This window comes from Lissotriton helveticus, chromosome 3_2 (assembly GCF_964261635.1).
Source record: "Lissotriton helveticus chromosome 3_2, aLisHel1.1, whole genome shotgun sequence".
Lineage (NCBI taxonomy): Eukaryota > Metazoa > Chordata > Amphibia > Caudata > Salamandridae > Lissotriton > Lissotriton helveticus.
In genome coordinates, this window is record NC_136062.1 from 387,136,562 (window position 1) to 387,156,123 (window position 19,562).

At 42.0% G+C, this 19,562-nt stretch overlaps 1 protein-coding gene across 2 annotated transcripts in view; it reads left to right on the top strand.

The window, feature by feature from the left end:
* Window positions 1–19,562, top strand: part of ANO1 (anoctamin 1) — a 780,986-nt gene that overhangs the window by 446,626 nt on the left and 314,798 nt on the right. For both annotated transcript variants that reach the window (XM_078684271.1, XM_078684272.1), the window contains exon 4: window positions 13,624–13,722. In XM_078684271.1, coding sequence (XP_078540397.1) covers window positions 13,624–13,722 — 99 coding nt within the window. The remainder of the gene's footprint in view (window positions 1–13,623; window positions 13,723–19,562) is intronic.

Below are 19,562 nucleotides of genomic sequence, written 5' to 3' on the forward strand. Positions count from 1 at the left end.
TAAATGTAGATACCACTAAAAGGAAAAGCGATCAAACTATTTTTGAATAATTAGTGTCTGAGAAGTACATCTCTGACAGGTGCATCTTCTTTGAAGGATCCTTGTCAAATACCGCAACAACACATAGGAACGAGCAATACAGTAAATTAATTTACAGTTAGGATCTTCAGATACAAGTTCAACTAACTACTGCTTACACATCTCCATCAGGAGCTTTAATATTGACAGCGATCGTTACTAGTGCCTGACCATGAAGCATTATACACAATAGCACAGTAGGGTACAAACTCTCCTCACTAGCCACCTTCACCAGTAGACCTATGTTAGAAAGTGGGTTCTTTTTTAACTGGGGTGTGAGCCCTGGTCCAGCAGCAACCATAATCCTAGATAGAGTAAGGCACAGCCAAAACCCAAATTAACCTAGGCACAACTTCCTGGTAGCTTGGCACAGAGCAGTCAGGCTTAACTGAGAGGCAATGTGTGAAGTATTTGTGCAACATATTTCAAACAGTAAAATGCCACACAAAATAATCTCACAAAATAGAGCGTAATCTAATAAACAAAATTAGACCAAAATTACAAAAATCCAATCAGTAGAACCCGAGTAATGATTTTTTAAAGAATAACTGTAAAATAGCACCTTAAATCAAAAAGCACCATGGATATCTGGTTGTGCCGGACTTGACCAAGGTCTAAACTCCAGTCCAAACTCGATGGAGCATGGGTCTGAGACAGTCCTTGACAGTCCTAGATTAGTCCAGCTGGAGTTTTACAGTCTCAAGTTGTGTGCCAAGAGTACTGTTCACTTTAGAGGGGATCGTGGGGATCAATGAGAGCTTCGCTAGTGGTAGTCGGCAAAGCACGAATAGTAGGCTGGCCGTCATGGATGAGTGGGCAAGAGCTTTGTGTTGATGGTCCACCACTGCAAACAATGCTTGCTGTGTGAAGGTTTGCTGGCTGTGGCTTGTATAGATTTGTGGTCCATGCGGCACAGTTCTGGTGCGAAAGGGCTTGTTTGCAGTCACAAAGAGCCCTCAAGCTAGATTTCAAGAGCCCGAGAGGCACACCAAGGGTCCAGGACATAAGAGTCACCACTAGTTGACTCTTCCACTTGGTAGTCAGGAACTCACTGAAGATATGTCCAGGCGCTGTTAGGAAGCATTCTATGCCCCTGAGGCTCACATCAGGGGGCCAGCATACTAGCCCTTTGAGTCAGTCTGGGGTCCTGGGTTCAAGATAAGTTGCCGACCCAGTTCTACCTCCCCAGGCAAGAGAGTAGCAGGTCAGCACAGCAGGGCAGTGGTTTCTTCAGTGTAGTAGTACAGATTGGCAGTCCTTATTGCTAGACGAGTATGCACAGATTCAAAAATGTACTGAAGAATTGGTGTGTGAGGTCCCTCTTTTATATCCTTAAGTGCTGCTACTGGAAATTGGCAGTAGATTCTATACAGTGGCAATGAAATGCATGGAATTCCCTGCCTTCTCTGGCTCTAAGCTTGCTGAAGTGACAATGCAGGGTCATTAGTACCTCTGTGTGGCGACAGGACACAGCATAATTCAGGTGTAAGTGAGGCTGGGCCCAGCTACTCCTTCCATCCTGACAGTGTTAGCCCATCCAGTCACACCTAAGCACTCATTATGTATGGCTATCTAGGAGATACATACACAACGCAACTGTCAACTACACCCCATCATGTGACCAGAGACAAGCTGCAGGTACCAAATGCATAAAGGCAAACTTTCTAAAAATTGCATTTTCAGAATCATAATTTAGTATTTAGTAGGATTTAAATTTGGATTCTAGAGACACCAAACACGAATAGATCATCCCTTCCCATTAAAAAACTACGGCCATGAAATCTAATAAGGCAACTCCAATGTTATCCTATGGGAGAAAGAGGTCTTGCAGTAGTGTTCACTACCAGGACATGTGAAACTTAAAATAAAATGTCCTACTGTTTAAATATATTACACTGTGCTATCTAGGCTGTCCAGGGCTTACCCTAGAGGCGACTTACATGTATTATAAAAGAAAGTTTCTGCCTGACTGAAGGTTCAGTTTGCCAGGCCAAAATAACAGTTCAAAACTACAAACAGAGGCTCTGCAGTGAGACATGTTTAAAGGGCTACTTAAGTAGGTAGATCAGCCAGTGCTGCAGGCCTACTAATAGCATAAAATGTACATGCCCTGGGCACATGTAGTGCCACTTTACCAGGGGCTTACAAGTAAATTAAATATGCCAATCGGGTTTAAGACAACTCTATCATGTTTGAAGGATAGAGCACAAGCACTTTAGCACTGGTTAGCAGTGGTACAGTACACGGAGTCCTAAAGCCAACAAAAATAATTAAGCACAGAGTAGGAGTAGGAAGGCAAAACATTTGGGATGAAACTGCAGAAAGGGCCAGGTCAGACAACCTACAAGACCTGTTCCACTTCATAGGAGGATCTCCACGCACAATGTGACAGTGAAAAACTACACAAACGACTGCAAAACTACAGGCTACCCACAACTGTCGTTCTATGAAGCCCACAAGCCTTGCAACATTCCAACTTACAAAGGGCCCGGTAAACCGGCTAGTCAATAAAGTACTCTAACCAACCATACACTGCTCTAGTACATGCTACAGACACCTGCACTCCTACAAGAATAGGAAGACTCACAGTACTATAACTGGCCAGAACTTCCATATCTTAACAGTAGCAGAGTATGCACTCACCGAAACAAGATTATGACTTCTGGATTCCCATGCCTAAAGTTCTTGTCTAAAGTAAGACAAGACCTGCCTTGTTAACATCTACCAGGGTCTCTACACCATAGCCTGGCAAGACCCCTTTGCATCACATGACTCTCACACCCTCAGAAATCATTTGAAAAACCACTTCAGACTCACACATAGTAACAAGGTCTCAGTACACATTGCACATCACTCAAGAGAAAACATAGGCTAACTTAAGATACATATCCCTCACACAGTATCTATCCTCAATACAATCGCACCAACAATACAGAATTGGTCCGCACTAATCTCGCCCATTCACCAAACCAGGTAACCCACAAAAGCACTTCATTATACTGCAGTCATAAGCAAAATGTACATCAGTAACGTGACACAGGTACTGAAAATCCATACAGAAAATTGTAAGTGGCTAAATCCTATTAGGATCAACCATTACGCTTTAAAACTGTCAAAGTTAGGAAAACCCACTACAAACATTCAATTTAATTCTATGTACTCACACACACAGCACATCAATTCAACCACTTTACTTCAAAAGACAGAAACAATACCAGCATCACTAAAGTTTAAGAACTGTTTCGTTCTCAGGCTCTATACCTCAATCTGACAATGAAACACTGTATAAAGCTTTCCATGGCTCTCTGTGGGCAATGGATTCTATAGTTATCTCGTCCTCGACGTCAAATGTATATTTGAAAACACAATCCAAAACGTACCAGTACCATCTTAAGTCCTATATAACAAAACAGGAAAGTTGTTGTAAAGGTCTGTCAAAAAATTTTCATACTGGGCTCCCTTACCTAAGGTGGACACCACCTTGAGCAAGCATTGCATTGTTCAGTCAGTTACCTAGCATACAGCATATTGAGGAATGTAGCTAAAGTTGAATTTTATGGGAGTTTGGCCGACGGTAGGTAATCACCAACTGCAGTGCATCTAATGGTGTAAACCTCTCCTAAAATGAAGTGTGGGAAATTCATCTGCTTTTTGCCAAAGATAAATTTTCCCGACATTGCTCAATTTTACCTAGCACTAACAATTTTACCTAACACTAGCCATGTCTGGTACCTTCAGCTAGTCCTGCCGTTGTAACAATAAATACGCAGAAGTAGAAGACAGCGTGTTGGCTAAAAATTGAGGAGTGACAAACAGCTGTAATTGCAGGCTCAGTCTCCCCAGCATTTGACTGACCCCTTTTTTGGCAAATGTTCTGATTTACAATCACCCCACCAGCACCATCAATACATCAAGCCCTTTGGAAACAAAACAACACATCTTTTCTTACCTAATAAATACCCTTCTTACTACTTCACTAGTTTTCCTGGGTGGTCCATTGATGTAGATCGCTTCTCTAACACTCAGTGAATGAATAAAAGAGAAGCTAATAGAGTGCACGTTCAACCCAAGGTTATTAGCGCTTATATGAATGGTACTGCGCATGAGAATTGTATAGACTACTGAAACTGTACTCTACCGAACCACAAGTGATCAGTGATACCATGAACAATTCTCCCATTACCTACACAGCAGTGTGCTGTGTAGGTACTGTCATTTGCAGAGCTACCAGGGCAATGGGTGGTGCAAGCTGGACCTGCCTCCTACCGAGAGCCCTGGCACTAATGACTTTTACAAATTAAGCACTGGCTGCTATGACGGCTTATCTGTGAAATGGCTTGAAATAGAATTTTGGGATTTCCATTCTGCAGCCTGAGCCATCTAGTGAGGGCTGTAACAGGAAGCAGATAACGGTGGGAACTTTATGTGGCTACAAGGGAGTGATTTAGAGGAATATTAATATTTTAGTCCTTATAATTGGAAAGCAGTCTAAAATTAGCATGACTTGTTTTAGAACAAGGCTTCTGATATCAGGCAATCTTTGACATCCATGTCATTTGAAGAGATCTTCCATACCAGAGTCCGTCCCGACAGGAAATGCCGCTACTTGACAGAGCAAGCATGATGGTTTGCTTCATGATCCCTAAACCAGAGAAAAGAGGAAGGCATTTGTTGAAACTAAAAATCACACGTGTCTTTTAAATTTGTTTGAGACTGCAGGTTTAACAAATTGCGTTCATGGGATTCATACGAATGATGTTTAGTTCTCTTTCTTTTATAAAATATTTTCTTTTGACCATTCTTACAATTAAAGTTAGAAAAAAGTAGCACTCCTTTATGTATTATCCATGCTGTCACCATCTGTTAAAATTCCATCTATTTGGAAGATGCTTTGTAGATAAATTGTTCTTAGTGAAATATGGTTATCTTTATTATTAAAAAAATTGTGGAAGAACACCAAAAATTCTTGTCTGCGATACCGTTAAAAGTTTCTCGCATTGTCGCATTAGGAGGTCTGGTGAACTATATATTTTCTAAACTATAATGCGCTTATGATTGGAAATAGTAAGTGTCATAGTGAGGGGTGAAGCATAACATGATGTCTTTAGATTTAATATCGAAGACCAGGAATTGCGCATGATTTTGTGTGATATTTAGTCTGTTGACAAAAGCTCTAACCTTGTCCAGATTTAGGGAATTGCAACACACAATGAAGGGTGTTACCATTCCTTGGGTAAGAAGTAAACTTGATTGACTGATGGAACATTCATAAAACACAACTATCACCCAAAAGAGGGTGTCCTGGTGCTGACTTGTTTGTTATTAAGGTATGAATGAGGACTGGGGCCATTCTGAATTGGAAATTAAATTGATTGATGACAGCTGTGATAATTCAGGCAAAGGATAGCCCTTTTTCATAGATGATTCATTGTTATGTAAGACGGGAGCAGGGTAGGAGGTGTTCGTAGAGTTTGTGGCCATTCAAGGTGCAATGCATTAGGGTGTAGACAATCAATGAAGAGGCTTACTTTTATCACAACCCAGTACAAAGCAAATGGCTGTTAGGGTTTGGCTTTGGTGTTGCGACAGTTGCTGTAAAAGGGCCTCTTGGTTTTATTCAACTGGGTACTGCTTGACTAGTATCTCAGATGTGCAATGAGAAATGGTGCAGGCATTTTCAGTTTTTAATGTGCTGAAAGGATTTTATAGAACGTATATAGCAAGTTTCCATACATTGGAATATGGGTTCTAAAGAGGGGATATTTTAATGATCCCAGTTTGCACTTGCTGGAGGGCTAGGTGACCCAGAACTCACTCCAGTGCCATGGCCTCAAAGATGTTGAGTTTGAGATGGACTCGTAGTTAAACAGAAGCGTCCAGATTCATTTTTTCAGTTAAGGGGATGACTGGTGAGTTTCACCACTCTGGCCGCAGGGAGACTCACGGATGCACATCTGGAATGCACAGTGATGTTCATGGCAATGAAGGCAGGAAGAAACATTCGAATTGAGGGTTCAGGCGAGAGTGTCTCCCTAGTTAAATAACTGGTGTGTTCATTGCTCCATGGACACATGTCTAAGAGAGGGGCTGCCTACACTAAATGAAGAATTATGTAGTCACACTAAGGTAGAGGGGAGCTCTCCTCATAGGTATGTGCTATATATTATTAAACTCTGTGGACATACCAGGTTGCTTTCTTATTTTCCCTTGTCATCATTACCCTTTTAGTTGTAGAAAGGATGTTCATTGGTTGACCATTTGTTGAAACTGTATTGATAGTTAAGATTAGCTGAAGGAGAGATGTAAAGAAGACGGGTGAAGTAGTAAAGCTATGAATTTGTTTTAGAGTCAAGGTAAGTAGTGTTCATGAGAAGTACTCTTAAAAAAAGGCACGTAGGTATTTATTTGAAGTGTCAGCAGAGCGGGTGTTAAATGCGGAGGTGGTTTGATGTGCTGAACTCAGATGAGATATGAAAGATACCTTCCTTCATGGTAGTCGGCCTAGGCTTATTTTTTATTTTTTATTTTGGCGGTTTTGTATAGCGCGAACAAGACCCTTGCAGGTATCAGAGAGCTTTACAGATCAAGTATAGGTAATGGCATATAAACACATATAAATATAAATACAGGGCATATATGAATACAGTAAGAACTGGGAAATCATAAAAGATTAGCACAAAGTTGCAGTAGCGTATAGGACAAGTTCAGGTGAATTTGGCCATGAGAATTGATTTCACTTCTTTTTTGAAATAGGCCGTAGATGGGTTAAGTCTCGTTTCTGGTGGTAGAGTGTTGCATATCCTGGGTGCCACTCCTGAAAAGGTACGATTGTATGTTTTTTTCTTAGAGAAGCGTTGAGGTTTCAGTAGAAGATTGTTAGAGCTCCTGGTGGACCTGTAACCACCTGAAAGTACTAGTTTCGCCGCTAGATATCTCGGGGCTTTGTTATGAAGTGCCTTATGTGCCATAGAGGCGATTTTTAAGTGGTTTATGGCCTCAAAAGGTAGCCAGTTGAGGGCCTGAAGGTCAGGGGAAATGTGGCAGTTGCATATGGTGCCTGTGACGAGTCTAGCGGCTGTATTGATAGAAGCTCTGAGAGGAGCAGTTGATGATTTGGGTAGACAACTGAGTGTGACACTCCTTTAGTCAATTCTTGTAAGTCCTGTGAGAGGGTCATTTATACTGCATGTTAACAATTATGTGTTGGTCTTTCAGTGCACTGAAGGAGGAAAAAAATTAAATTGTAATTGGAGAGTACGGGCATTGGTACAAACATGTTTGTAATTATCATAACTGTTTTCATGAAGTTCAAGATTTTGTGAACAAATGTATATCTACATCGTATAAGTAGGTTGGGCTGAGGTAGGCGATAGATAAATGTAGTGATGATCCATTGTGGTGGCATCAGCCTGTACTAGTACAGAGGTGTGGCAGGTGGAGGTTGACAATTCATCCGAGTGAATGGAGGGGATTAGAGCCACGCCACCTTTTGTTTTGTGCACCAATATTTCATCATGTGTCAGTTCTAATTAGCACATCTTGCACTATATTTGACTCACTGGAATCTACAGACCTGCTTGTGGTGTTTTTTTAATGTTTTACTAACCGCATGGTGTTTACAATGTGTGTGTTTTTTTGTTCTGTTAAAGAACAATCAGATGGGACATAGTTTGATAGGCACTGCTGCCATGTGAACTCATCTTAGTGTGGGACTTCGTAAGAAAGTTATGAATTTGCAAACAAAAGCACATTGCATAGTGACTGCTGTATTTGTCATTTTCCCTAGTTCATTAGTCGAGTCCTTGCATATTTATTGCTTTAAAGAGAGGATTGGCTACTGCCACAACGTTTTGTTTTAACATTTCAGCTTGCATTGAGTTCACACTCAATGTCTTTACCATACCTAAACTTGCATGACAAATCAATGAATGTTAAACTAAGGTAGAAAGTTGTAGGACAGCGTCAGAGAAATACCTTTTACAAATATCCTACAAATGTACAGTTTCAGTTTCATTGAAGATTGTTGTGCGCCTTATTAAACTTGAACAGTAGTCTTCCTTTAGGAAGGAAGTGCCTCAGGAAGATAGATTGTTGACAGGATATGAAACTACTAGGCTGTGTGGATGGTGTGTTCACAGCTGGTCTAAAATGCTGGTAGGAGAGGGGTTCTACACCCGCTCGGCCAGTAGAGTAAGGTGTTGGATTCCACTGCACCAGAAAGCAGCAGCCAATGGCAGCCTCTGGCCCATCAGAGTCAGTGCTGCCAATGGCCAGTATCGGATGTGACGCCATCAGCCAGTGCTGGGAGATCTGGCAGCCTAAGTGTGCATTCTGGAAAAAATAGTTTTATGTTTTCAATTAGATGATAACAGTAAGACTCATATGACTTTGAATGTAGACATTACAGCATTTACATATTTGACTGATGGTGTACAACATGGCGTAAGGTCACATTGTGCCAATGTTATTCTGTTCATATTAACGCTTATGCTTGGCAGAAAGACCCTATTTTGTCATAGACTGTATCTTTGTATACTTATTATTACTACACCCTTGTTGCTCTGCAAGGCCTTTTGAGGTCTTGGCTACAGACAGGGCTTTAAGTAGGCCGGGTCTTGCCAGTGCTCAGCACTGGCAGTTCTAAAAAGCGGCTGCTGAGACGGGTCCCTATCGGACCCTCCATTTTTGCCGCCACCCTCAGGGTGAAAAAAAAAGTACCTTTGCTGCAGAGTGCTACCCTTCACTGCCAATGATATAACTTCAAAAAGACTCTGTATCCTTTATCATAGTCTCATCGTTTCAGATCTGTAGCATTTTTAATATGCTATACAACAAAGCCTTATTGTTGCTAATTTCTCTAATTAATTAACTAACAACCATTCATAGAGGCAAAAGTGCTGGCTTGTTGTAGGTGTAATGTTACTTTCTGTCTTATATATCTAGATGCAATGGAGCAGCAAACTACCACTTGGGTGCACACTATTCTTAGCACAAACTTTCAGCTTACATTATTTTAAGCCACTCCCTGAATTACATCAGCCACGCCACTTTGAGGGACCCCCCTCCCCCTCAGTTTTTTCGTCCCACTTAAACCCTTGGCTACAGACATCTTTAGCTCTGTATCTTGAAGAGCTACTGCCTACAATACTATAATACCTAGAATCAAAGGGACCGATTCACAGAACTAACTTGAGAAAAAATCCTAAACTTACTATCATTTTGGTATTCACAGAAGGCACTTACTCTTTTTGGTATTCACAGAAGGCACTTACTCATTTTGGTATTCATAGAAGGTACTTTAGGACTCCTAAATGCCTTCTGTGAATAACAAAAGTCTTAAAGTTAGATTTTTCTCAGTTTAGGAGTAGTAAAGTTAGGACTCCTAACTTTAGGACTCCTAAACTGAGAAAAATCCTAACTTTAAGACTTTCTGTATTCACAGAAGGCATTTAGGAGTCCTAAACTTAGGAGTCCTAACTTTACTACTCCTAAACGGAGAAAAATCCTAACTTTAAGACTTTTGGTATTCATAGAAGACATTTAGAAGTCCTAAAGTTAGGACTCTTAACTTATGTGAATACCGAAATGAGTAAGGGCCATATGTATGAGACTAAATTTCGTTCGCAAACACTGAAATTCTCAGAATTTCGGCGTTTGCGATCGCAATTCAGGTAAGTGGGATGTAACAGGCCTGCAAAATATGGAATCGTAAAGTAGCGATTCCCTATTTTGCGATTGCATTTAAGGAATCGTAAATTGCGATTCCTTAAATGCAATGTAAGAGGCACAGATAATGTGCAATTTGGCCATAAGGCATCGCAAATTACCACCAACTTCAAGTTGGTGGTAATTTGCGATTTCTTTGAAAAATGCATTTTTTTGCATTTTTCAAAGTGCCATGTGGCACACATACATGCCCTTAGGGCATGTATGTGTGCCACATGCGCACATATGTACATTTCAGGGGTGCAACAGGGTGTCCTTTTGGCACCCTGGCTCCCTTGAATTTGTATTCGCAATTTGCGATTCTCTAATTGAGAATCGCAAATTGCGAATATCTCCCCACTCATTCCTATGGGCCTCTAGGCCCATAGGAATGAATGGGGAGGTATTCCTTAATTGCGAATCACAATTTGCAATTAAGGAATATGTAGGATTCACAAAATTATTTGTTAATCCATCACACATAGCATTTTGCAATTCTTAAATAGCGATTTGCAAAAAATCACTATTTGAGAATCGCAAAATTACTTTTTGATACATATGGCCCTAAGTGCCTTCTGTGAATACCAAAATGGTAGTAAGTTTAGGATTTTGTCTTAAGTTAGTTCTGTGAATCGGGCCCTCAGTTTAATGCTCATGAATCATTTCCTTTTCTCCCTTTTCCTGTTTTTGGCCATCCGCAAAAGGATTGCTTCTTACAAGCTGTCTCCTGTCACTACTGCCGGTTTTTTCATTTGCCTTTTTACAGTCCATGGGAGTGCACAGCTTTTATTTCTCCTCCTCCACCATACACTCACTACCACCACCCCACAACTCCCCCACGCCCAGCTATAGGGCTTTTTAATAACTTCCTTTATCTTTTAAATAATCAATTGTGCTAGGACCTGGCAGATGCACACTGCTACTGAGTAACTCGCTACCTCACTTGTCTGTTTCTACCTGTCCTTCCACTTCACGCCCATTTTATTTGTTGACATTTTGTTCAAAAAAAATTTGTGTTAGTCCTAACACAAGTACTGTCATGTGTTCTTTCTTTTTATTAGCTTACCGTGCTAAAATGGTCATTCGTTATCTCAGATTGGTAAATTAAAATAAAAATAAAAATCCACAGCGTACACTAGTGCATCACAATGCATACACGCACTTGTGGCAATCTAAGAATGCTAGTCGTTATTAATCCCATGGTAGGCGAACACACAAGTTGATTACTCAAAAAACTAATAGTTACATGAAAGAAATTCTCACTTCAGAGGTTATAGTCAGATGAAATGTCTCACCTCAAATCCGCGCACAACAGATGTTCCATTTCATGCACCAGGTAAAGAAATAGATCTGTAAATCGTGTATAGATAGCCATCTTCTAACTCTGGAGTGCAGGAAGGAGCATCTGCTTAAGCTTCTTCAAGGGAGAAGCACTGCCTTAGTACTAATAGCTGCAACATTTCATGTACTCAAATAGCAGTCTATAAAATAAAAGGGAATACATTAAAACACAATTCAGAAATATACATTTACCTTCTAAAACTGGTTTAAGTATACATCTTGGCATTACATCGTTACATCATTATGCATACATATCACTTTTATATAGCCATTACAAATTGCACTAGAACTGTTGCCTCACCCATAAATCTGATTTCAGGTAATAATATTATGAGTTAATGGTGAGTCAAACTAACATATTTGATCAAAATAGGTTTTAAGACGCGACGACGGCAGGAGATAAAAAGAGAGAATTCAAGGGCCTCATTTATGAGGCCGTGCGTCACTTTTACGCTGCCGGTGCATCACTTTTTCGGACGCACCAGCAGCGTAATAAAGGTGCCTAATTGCACCATATTTACAAAGTGACACATCTAGGTAAATGCGTCACTTTGTAAACCCCTGCACTACATTATGCCTACGCAATGTATAATGTATGCAGGGAGGGGCATTCTGTCACAAGAAAGGGTCATAGAAGTGACGCAGTGAAAATGTATAAGATTTCACTGCGCCACTTCTAGGACACAAATGCGTCAATTTCTTATGCGTGGGAGAGGTGTGGCGCCGCGGCCAGGGCGACTGACGCTGGAATCTGGGGATCAGGGTTCGATCCCCGGCTCCGGCGGCAGGTTAGCCCAGCACCATGCGACTCTGGGCAATAGCTTGCTTAATCTTCCCGACGGCCCCCCAGCGCCAAGAGACCCTAACGGGTGATTGTGCGCTATACAAATGTGGATTATTATTATTATTATTATTTATGCCTGCCTCACAGCAGGCATAAGACTGACACAGGAGCCCCATGTGAAAGGACACATTGCTGGAGTTGCGCCATTTTTGTGACGCACTCCAGCAATGCGTCACTTTTGCGCCATACAGATACGTTAGAAATAATGACGTATGTGTAACTCCTTGCGCCATGATGCGTCATACTGTAAATATGACCCATCATTGGTACCGCTAGGAGGGCGCAGTGAAAAGTGACGCATCGCTGTTTTGACGCAGCGATGCGTCACTTTTCATAAATGAGGCCCCTAGTTACTAATGAGTACAAGTATACTTCGACTGTAGTGCACACCAACAAAAAATACATGAAAGTTTCAATTCAGGCACAGCCCAAGGAATCACAAAAGGGGATTTCGTCAAATGCAAAAATGTCTTATTTGATAATGCCTCATCTGATTCAGAAGAGATGAAATATTATTTAATAAAATATCTGCTCCTTGTGGGTTATTTGTTGAACTTAGTGGGTGTATCCTTCACGATACAATGCAGCGATCTTTGTCGCAGCATTATACGCTATATTTGTAATTTCTACCTCAGATAAACGACTCCATTGTGATGGAGATACTCTATTACTATAATTAGTCTTCCTTGTGACAACAATTCTTTTCTGCTTTCCCTAGCCCACTTAAGATCCCTGTGATGCAATTCATCCCAGCATAATGCTGAGACTGCCTGAGGATCATATTATGATAGACATGAGCTATCAATCAATCAATCACTGCATTTGTAAAGCGCTCTACATGCCCGTGAGGGTCCCAAGGCGCTGGGGGGGGGGGGGGGGGCTGCGACTGATCAAAGAGCCAGGTCTTGAGAAGTCTTCTGAAGGCCAGCAGGTCCTGGGTCTGTAGTAGGCTGGTAGGGAGAGCGTTTCAGGTCTTGGCAGCGAGGTAGGAGAAGGATCCGCCGCCGGCGGTGGTTTTCCGGATACGAGGAACTGAGGCGAGGGCGAGGCTGGCAGAGCGGAGGCTGCAGGCTATGAAGCAGTAGTTGGTGCATTAGTAGGTACAGGAACTAATCAATATATGTGTCAATGTCTTCTGAGAAGGTTTGGAAGAGCTGAGGTGGTCAGTGAGTCTGGTTACTGCTGCCAACATCACATCCAACTCGGCTATAATTACTTCTTTAACTGAGCAGTCCGACAACAGATCTAGTATAGGGGAGAGGAGTTGGCCTAACGGCTAGGGCCAATCGACCCCGAATCTGGGGAACCGAATTAGAGGCTCGGCAATGATGCTGTACATCCTGTGATTCTGGGCAAATCACCTAATCTCCCCGCGCCTAAAAAAAAAAATAATAATAATAATAATTAATGTGTCCTCATGTAATGCAACTGGTGCTATGCAAAGCTCTCAGATACCCGATTCAAGTCAAGTACACACTACATAATACTCTGTAAAATAAAAAAAATAAAAAAATAGTATCTCTTTTGCATTGACAATTAGCATTTTTTGCAGAAATGCTCTTTAGAGTTTGTCCTACTTGTGATCAAATGCCTGCTGAGAATAAAGATATCCCCTTTATTGTAGCTAATTTAATGTTTTACATTTTTTACTTTAGACCAAATTGCATGGCGTGGGGTTTGTGAAAATACATGCACCTTGGAATGTCCTGTGCAGAGAAGCGGAGTTTATGAAACTTAAGATGCCCACCAAAAAGGTAAGAGCTATGCCACTGAGGCCCCATCAGGTGCGGGGGACAGGATTGGTTGTGTTTTTTAGGATATAATACGAAGTAAGAATATGCTGGATGTTCACATAAGTAGTTGGTACCTATATGCTGGCTTTGTTTGACATCTTCTTCTCTAGTCTATCCCTAGCGCCGGGAAACCCACTGCGGGTAGCTGTGCGCGGTAAAAGTTTAAATAAATAAATAAATAAATGTTGGGAACATGCTACAACTTTCTGGGCCATTTGGAGTCATACTAGGAGCAAAGTGGGAGTGCGATTGGACAGTTGAGTAAAAGATACAGTTGCAATAAGCTTGGTGTAGTGGTCGTAGACTGCTCATGCTGTTGGGAACATAGAGGGAGTTGGAGAGAGCTGTCTGTGCCTTTGGACAATATCCTAGAAACAAAAGGCAGAGCTCTGGTAGTTTGATATGGAGAGGTGCATTACAGGACAAGTGGGCATTCTGCACTCTATGAAACAATATAGTTCTATCAAATGATGATCTTTGTTACTCTTTTTGTGTGCTATGTTTTTATTACTTTATGGAACTGCCAATCACATAGACAAGAGCCCTTCCGCCAGGAGTCGGACTTACTAAGTAAAATGCTGCATGGGAAAATACATTTCGCAATGTGTATGTGTAGTGGACTTCCAGATGTCACTCTATCCAAATATTCGGATATAAGTCAATTAAGACACTCAATGTGGAGCACTACACCAATAGCATGCACAAATTAGCTATAATGAAACAGTGTTTTCCTGTTTTTACACAAATTTTACGGTATTATGAAATCATTATTGCCGCTATGGTAGAAATTAGTTGTGTGCCTTTTTGAATAAAGGACTTGAGGTTGTTTTTTCAAAGCATATAAACGGTTTCATTTTAAGGTATACGTTTTAGAACTTACTGAATATGTAAATGTAATTTAGTATCCATTAAAAAGAATTATACTGGATAAGGAAGGATCATCGTTTGAGAGTGGGAACCAAATTTAACAGAAAACCACTGGTTTCTGTGGTGCTCCTCCGATTAATTAAGACAAATACTTATATCCGAAGCATCTTTTTCCCAACACAAATTCACAAATGAAATGATCCTAAATTATAAGTCCTGCGGTACAGCAGTACTGGTAGAGTTTCTTTCACGTTTGACAACTGATTGTCAGTAGTGACCTGTTGTCCCATTTTGATGGTCCTCGTTGGGCTAGGTAAAACCTGTCCTCTGTGCACTTATTCTGTCCAGAGATGCTAAAGCACTAGTTATGAGTCGATCGAAGTTGAATTGCCATACAGAATCCCGCTATTCCTGATTCTGAGAGGACTGGTGTTCCAACACCAGGTTTTACCAGGTGTTGGAACTCCAGATTCAATTTACAGGGTGTTAATTCCACCTGGAAACAAGGGGAACCCTACTTTGCACCTCCTGCCAGAACATGGCTTCCCCTACCCTCCCCGACTCCCCACATCCCCACATCCCCTCCTACACCTCTACCCCCCACACAAGCTGTTGCTAACATGTACCACATGCTTAGAGCTAGTGCTAAATGAGTAAAACTTCTACTGAAGTTGGAAATCTATGTGGTTTATGACAGTAAATCTACTTTTCCAGTGCATGATGTTTAATTGGATGGTATTGGTGCTATTTTCACATGCAGATTTATGGCCCTTCAATACCGTGCAACCTGTAGTCACCCCCTGAGTCATTTGCAATTTTGAACTTTGAAACTCTATTCTGTTATCCATAGAGACCTGCTCTTGTTTCAGTCTATGCCCATTGCAGCACCGTAGACCCACGTCAACTCTGATGCTCTCCTGCTCCACAGGCTTTATTCCGGGGCATAATCGATGAGAGCCAGGAGGGAAACCGAGACAGAGATGAGGGTAGGAGAGGTGAAGGAAAGAGAGTGAAAGGAGGGATGTCAAAGAGAGAGGGGCAAGAGAGAGCAGGAGAAAGATTGGCGAGGAGAATGGATGCATAGAGAGAGAGAGAGCGTAGAGGAAGGTAGCACGTCTGGTATGAATAGTTTTGGCAGGGCTGTTTTTGGTTCCCAGTCCTTCCCTGCATCTGCATCTCTGTTCTCATTCTTGGCAGGTCCTGCACTAATTCTAACTGTATTCTGTTCCAGGCATGTCTTACAGTACGCATTAATGACTCTTATGTTATGTATACTTCTGTAGATCACAACTCACCCAGGACAGTATCCTGGTGCTCAAGCAGGAGCTGTATGGGGCTAGCCAGGGTTGGGGCTAGATGAAGAGCTAGGTCTTTAGTTTCTTGCTGGTTGGTCCAGGCTTTATGAGTGAGGTAGGAGAAGGAACAACCACTGAATCTAGGTCTGCGTATTCGGGGTGTGTGTGTGCAAGTAGGAGTCCGGCTGAGAAGAGGTTTCTGGTTGTTGTAGTACATGAGGCCATTTTGTGTAATGGATTGTTTGTGTGCGTGAGAAGTATGAAGTGTGCTCCTTTGTGGTTTGGGAGCCAGTAGCTTTCTTTTAAGTATGGGGTGATATGAGTGTGCAGTGGAAGGTTGGGTGTGAGGCTACCCACTGAGTTGTGTACAGCCTGTAATTTTCTAATCAGATGAGGGTTGATACCAACAGAGAGTGTATTGCTGTAGTACAGATTGGTGGTGATAAGGGCTTGGATGACAGTTCGAGTGTTGGTGAGGAGCCATTTTTAGATCTAGTAGAGCAACTTAAGTATGTTGTAGCAGTAAAAGTAGACTACGTTCACTGTGCCTGTCATGGTCAGTAGATTGTCGATTACTACTCTGAGTTGATTGTGTTGGTTGCTAGCAGGGGTATCAGTCTGAATTTAGCAGACCAACTGGTGGAGTACCAGAGTGAGGTGTCTTTGCCAAATATTGCTACCCGTAAACTTTCATCTGGTCTATGTTGAGCTTGAAACTATTGTTTTTTATCTATCTGGCGATTTCGGTCATGCAGGGAGAGAAATTGGTCCTTGTGTTTGGTGTCTAATTGGAGAAGGAGAGTATGCATCTTTTGGACAAACTCACAATGCCTCCACCACAACACTTGCTCCACATTCAACAAGGATGAAAATCACTCGTAGTTATGAACCACGCTAGGTGGATACGTCCTTGAAACACAGATTGCGATGCTTGTGACTGCAGGGCCACCAGTTGGAATGAAAGCGTGCATGCAGCTATGAATGCTTGTCAAGCACCACTACTTGCTGCTTTGGTTTATACTGCATGGATGACACCTGCAAACTAATGGCTGCTTGCAAACCACTATTGTTGGACCACTCTTGCTAGCTACTCATTACTGACAATTATAACTTCCGGCCATGGATGCTCACACCCTTAGAATATGTTTGCACAGCCTACACATCCAACACAAAGAATGATTCATCGAACGCAAACCACAGCTGCTCTAATCTGCAGACTTTAAAGGTGAATAAACACTGCAAACACAAATAGCTGTTGTTTTTTGGTAACGTAATATTTGTTTGCAGGCATATAAATCCTGGTCTGTGCTCAAAGGCCTCATGTGTGTTTTATGAAGATCAGAAGTATGATTTATAAAGCGCAACACAAACATGAAATTCACAAAATGTTTTTTTTGAAGGTAGATTTATTTTTCCTGCTGGCAGTTTTATTTAAGAATGATATTGCTAGAATCTAGGAGCCTCATTTCCAAGGAATTAGGGTAGGGCAGTGTCGTAAGTCTTCTAGCGGTGCTGCCCTACGCCATTGTAAAAGAGCAAGAATCCACCATATTTATGAAATATGGGGCGTTCCTGTCCTTTCTACTTGTTCATGCGCACAATGGACTACCAGGCACTAATGCCGGCTCCCTTGCACCATGGTTCAAGAGTATCTGTGTGGCATGCAAGATTGTATTTGTACAGAAAGGGTACCTTCCTACACAAAAACAATCCCAAGAGGGAAAAAAGAACAGAAATGAAAACATTTCTCCTCATTGTGCCTACTCTGGGGAGGCATTAGGGTTTGACACTGCTCCAGGTTTGTGTGATTTTATAAATCTGGGGCATCATCAAAATCCATGGGCTTTGGGTGCGAAAACCCACCGCAACGCCTCCTGTACACTGACTCACCTTACTCCATATCTATGAGACCATGCAAAGCTACGCAGGAAGACTATGCTTCACCTCTTAGATATGTGTGAGAAGCCTGCGCTACTGTAGCATCAAAAATAGTGATGCTCAGGCATTGCAAGCCTCTTGTAAATAAGCCCTTCAGGCTGGGATGTGTGTGTGTGTGTTCGTGCATGTGCGCAAGAGTTTGTGTACATGTGTGAAGCATTCCATCGTGTGTAGAATCAGTTGATTATAAATTTCTCTCATCAGATTCTTTTTTTGCAAGGTAGCCACCTTAAGTCAGGCCACAGTGAGTCAGTTAAAATTCAGGTATCACAGGTAGGAAGGAGAGAGGGAAGGTGACATGTTTTTTTGTATTGGAAGTTGTGTGATTCTGTTGCCAATTTGGTCCCAATACTTCAATTTCTTTATCTTTTAACATAAAGTGCTTAACTCGAAGTATTAAAGACTGCGCCATTCTATATTTTAATTTACAGATAATACAAACCACTGTGTCACTCCAGTTGATTAAAATTTTTAGGGGACACCACTAGTACATGTGATGTAATGTGACAATTATCCCAATTCAATTAGTGCAACATTACATAAAAAACCTTATTTTCCACAGTATTTTTGTCATGTTGAATAATTAGTAACAATTTCCCAGCTGAAGGTAGATCTTATTAACTATATGGCACAATTCCAGCTGATGTAGAGGTATTAGTCAGAGTTTGGTGATATATATTTCCAGTTAAATCTTTATAATTTTTATTTTGGGGTACTTAGTAAAGGGGCATTTGGGGGTTGGGGGTCCCCCAATAAAAATAAAGTACATATATTGGAAAATAATGGGGGGTTTGGAGTGTCTCCCCCAGTGGCGGCCAGTACGTTTTGAAGGGAGGGGGGGCGGACGGGACACACTCTCATGCACAGGCACACATACACATAACACTCAAAGCAATATATTCACACACACGCACGCACGCACACAAGCACATGCATTCACAACACTCTACACCAGACAGTCATATATAACACACGCATGCACACAAACACATTCATTCACGACACTCTTCACCAAATATTCATACAATCACGCATGCATGCACGCACACAAACACATCCATTCACAATACTCTTCATAGAACATTCATACATACACGCAGGCACCAAACAGTTTAAAAGAAAAAAAAAACACTTACCCGTAGCCAGCTCTGCCTCGGAGGTACTTCACAGAATGGGATGGGGTCAGTAAGACTGCTGACCCCACCCCACTCTGTGATGAATTGTCACTGGTTGAAACTCGACCCTGGGCGCTACAGGGCTTAAAACTGAAGCGATCAGGTGCGAGGCAATCAGTGACACTACCCCATATGGAGAAGCGTGGCTCAATGGTTAGAGCGGCAGACCCTGATGCAGAGGTCTGGCCCGGGACCAGGGTTCAATTCCCGCCTCGGCGGCTCTTGGACACAATTTCCCCAGACCTGATAATTCTCACCTCGGTGCCTAGTCTAATCATGGGTCCCACTCTGTGACTCTGGGCAATAGCTTGCTTAACCCCTTCGATGCGGATGACAAAGCCAGCTCGTCATGGGCCTTACCTGCGCTACGCGCATGACGAGCCGGCTTTGTCACGTAACGCGGGATTTTCGAATCTTCAGCGCACAGCGGGAAAACCCGCTGGCGCGGTAGCGGTTAATCTCCACAACGGCCCCAGCAGCGCTTGGATGCCTGGCTTCACCTTGGGGGTGCCCAGGAGTGGACATT